The sequence below is a fragment of the Trachymyrmex septentrionalis genome, unplaced genomic scaffold, assembly GCF_001594115.1.
Source record: "Trachymyrmex septentrionalis isolate Tsep2-gDNA-1 unplaced genomic scaffold, Tsep1.0 scaffold134, whole genome shotgun sequence".
Taxonomy (NCBI): Eukaryota; Metazoa; Arthropoda; class Insecta; order Hymenoptera; family Formicidae; genus Trachymyrmex; species Trachymyrmex septentrionalis.
In genome coordinates this window covers 1,299,260-1,303,013 of record NW_017304482.1, presented here as the reverse complement: position 1 = coordinate 1,303,013, position 3,754 = coordinate 1,299,260, and the positions used below count along the sequence as shown (strand labels likewise).

Below are 3,754 nucleotides of genomic sequence, written 5' to 3'. Positions count from 1 at the left end.
GGGATAAAAATCGAAAAAGGTGGACATGAGCATGTAACATTGAAAAATCGTCTCAAAAATCTTTACTCGGGGGTTTTTGGGGTCGCTGAATTCGAATCTGACATTTTTTTTTGAAAAACAAAATGGCGGATCCAATATGGCGGATGAAAAAATTAAAAATTGATCCGAATTGCTTGAAACTCGTTACTCGGGGGTTTTTGGGGCGCTGAATTCAAATGTGACAATATTTTTCTAGAAAATAAAATTGCTGCTGCAGTATAGCGATCTAAATTTGAAATTTTGTTCAAGGAAAGGTTTTATGAAAAAGAAATACAAGTTGGAAGTGACACATCAATATTTTTTATTCCTACTTAATATATATATCATTATTATATATTATTATAATAAAATTGATATATCAATCGCTGTCAACTTCAAAATCGCTTTCATGTGTAACATCTGAAATTTCTACTTCGCTTTCTGTATCTGAATCATTTATGATCATTTGCCGTGCTTCATATAACAGTGATTTCTTTTGTTTTTTTGGAATTTTTCGAACGCTTGATACAAAGGGATCGGAGCTAAGCAATAGTCGATGAAATACATCGGTCATTGTCGCTTTGCGGCTATGTTTTCTCGAAAAATCTCGACGATATTTTTTTATTAACTTATTACTAGCTTCCTGCGCTTCCTCAGACATTTGGCCAATTGGCAACAAAGCCGAAGCTATTATTAAAGGACCATGTATCAATAGTTTATGGATAGTTGTTGGCATCGGATACCATGGATACAAATCCACAAACAGCTCAGCTGTTTCAAAGGCGAACTTCTCGTATTTACTAATATCGATGTCATAGTTTGATGAGATCAATTGTAGAATTATATGAAATCTCCTGATCAAACTAACATCTATATTAGTAATTTCAGAGGAAGTTGCAGCCTCTTGAAAAAAGCGACGAGCAGTGTTGCCGTCGTTTGAACTGCCCCCTTGCTTCGGTTGGTCAACAATTAGGCCTAATTTTTCCTTGAAGGCTTTCTGTGTATCAGCCTTTCTTTTCTCAACAATTTTTTTAACGTTCGCACCCCTCGCTTGCCATTTTTTGATATCTAGTTTGTATGACAAATGTAAGCAACACTCGAAACATCGGATCCAAGCATGTAACGAAGATATGCCAAATTCTAAATTTGTCTCATTTATATCAAGTCCAACCATCATATTAATATCATTGAAGTCTTTGGAGGTTGCGTTACACAAATAACAACGTTGTGCTGAGTCAGTTTCCGACAGTGCGTTGCAAACTTTACCGTCCACCATTGTCAGTGATAAACTGTAACGCACCTTAATATTCTTCCCGCGAAAATATTCGTTAAACGGAACAAGATTTTCCACTTGGTCTTCGACATATTTCACTTCGTTTCTGGTTGTTTCCGGTGTTTCTTTTAAATACTCTACTTTAATTGGTCTGCAAAACCGTGAGGAAGAAGGTCGGGGATTTTGCCATATGATCATTTCTGTACCATCCTCTGCAATGTGCAACAATCGCAAAGGTACTAGTGATGTAAAAAATATACTACTATCTGTTACTGCATCGTCATTACTGGAAAACTTTTGCTTATAGACACTTTGCCCCGACGTTCCGTCACAGCCCCACTTGCAGATTAAATTCAAGTTTAACAAAACATCGTCTTTCAAGTTTAAAATGTCATTTGTTCGCAGATTTAAAATACGCTTAACAGTATGATTCAGTAAGGATTGAAGACTTATAGAACCACATGTTTCAGTGATTGTGATTGATTCTTTGTCAGGGTAACACATTTTCTTTGCTTCTGCGACGATGACATAAGAAGGATAAGCTTTCGAATTGACCATTGTACAACCTGACCTTACAACTAAATACTGCCGCTTGGAAAAATTCGCTTCAATGAAAACAGACAATGCTTCTTCAGGCGTCAATGTTCTCTCTTTGACCTGGCCTTCCGACGATCTGTACGATGATGCTTTAGATGGACTCCCCTCCGAGACCCTTTTAACCACGTGCGCTGCGTCAACTTGTCCTGCTGATCGAAGGCTCATCTGAGTTGCGAATGCGAGTTCCTCAGCACCGTACTCTTGTCGCAGTTGTTGGGTTCTTCTACGTTTTGATCTGTCACTGCATTCCGCGAAGCTTTTCGAATGTCTTTTTTCAGTATTTGTTTCACCGGATGCTTTTTGATCATTGAACACAATGGAACCATTTAACCATTCCTGATTTTTTGCTCTAAATCTGCTCTCTGTTCTCGCCGATTCTTTCCATAAAGTGCGAAATCGATACAACAAATAGGACACACTTTTCTTCTCTTCTTCCGATAAATAATATTTCCGATTCGCTTTTTTGGAAACGTAGTTTTCCACTACTTCAAGAGTTTTTGTTAGTTCGTTGTTCAATAAGTCTTTCAGAATGATGAATAGTTCACTTCTCTGAATGGATATCTTCTCGTTAGACCTCATTTCTGAAAAAAAATCAATATTACATTACTCATTATAGAAATAATTAAAAAATTATCCATTTTTGCCATATATTGATTTTTAAAAAATTAATTATATATTCTTGAAATTTTATTATTTAGGTTATACACTCAATTCACTTTTTTAATCGATAGTCTGATTCGTAAATAGCGACCCCGAAAACCCCCCAGTAATGATTTGGTAAATATTTATCAATTTTTTAAAATGTTTGGCCGCCATATTGGATCCGCCATTTTGTTTTTCAAAATAAAATTGTCAGATTCGAATTCAGCGACCCCGAAAACCTAAAAATCAGATATATCTTCTTGATTAACAACATACATAAAGATTTATCGACATTTCAAAATTTTTTCCGCCATATTGAATCCCCCATTTCGTTTTTGAAAAAAATATCATCAGATTCGTAATCAGCGACCTCAAAAACCCCCAAGTAACCATTTTCAGCAACATTCATTAAAATGGAATCAATTTTTTAGTCATTTACATGTTCTTTATATTTTGCATATTTATGCATGTTTATAAACCAAGTAATGTAAACAGCGGGGTTGCAGGTTGTTGCAGCTAATTCCTTCGCGAATTCAAAGTTCAGGGGTTATTAAACAATTTCCCGTGTCATCCATTGATCGAGTGAAGTCGAGTGGTAAACTTTTTCATCAATGTTTACTAAATTTTTTGCATATAAATGACAAAAACATAGGTTCACTTAATTATTTATAAATATTTACTGGTTAGTAATTAAGAAATTATAATTTTTCGTTAAATTCTACATACCTTGCTGAGAAGAATCCATATAGCGACTTTTCAATATCTACTTTTATCGAGAAATGCACACACTTTCACTTTTCGGTCGGAACTGCACATGTTTTCGTTCTCGACGCGTCTCCTCCAACGGTCAACTTTCGAATGGCCCTATGCAATGCTGTGCGGCATGTAGTGCTTGAAAACCGGTTTTCTTTGTACTTTGGGGTTCCTAGAAACGGTCGGGACACATTGCAGCGTTAAACTAGAACCTTCGATTTTCGGCAAATGGCCAGCTTTTTACGATTTCATCCCACTGTGCAACTGTTTAACATTTTTTTTAACAGTTTTTATTTTCTCCGTTGTAACTTCTCATCCACGCTTCCACGGAGCGAGTTAAAAACTCCACGACATTCAATTCGCGGTAATGACGTTTCAGTTCTATCAACTGACATTGCGCGGCTTTATTATCGTTTATAGCTTTTGCGATTCCTGCCGCGCCGCTGATCAACGAGCCGAAGACTCCCAACA

At 36.4% G+C, this 3,754-nt stretch overlaps 1 protein-coding gene across 1 annotated transcript; it reads right to left on the bottom strand.

The window, feature by feature from the left end:
- Positions 1 to 397: 397 nt before the first annotated feature.
- On the bottom strand, positions 398 to 3,269 carry LOC108757189. Its single transcript, XM_018501602.1, has 2 exons — positions 3,257 to 3,269; positions 398 to 2,469 (listed from the first exon to the last, which is right to left on the bottom strand). Exon 2 carries the CDS (start codon positions 2,465 to 2,467, stop codon positions 398 to 400), a length of 2,070 nt encoding a protein of 689 aa, XP_018357104.1. The 5' UTR covers positions 2,468 to 2,469; positions 3,257 to 3,269.
- Between the last annotated feature and the right edge of the window lie 485 nt (positions 3,270 to 3,754).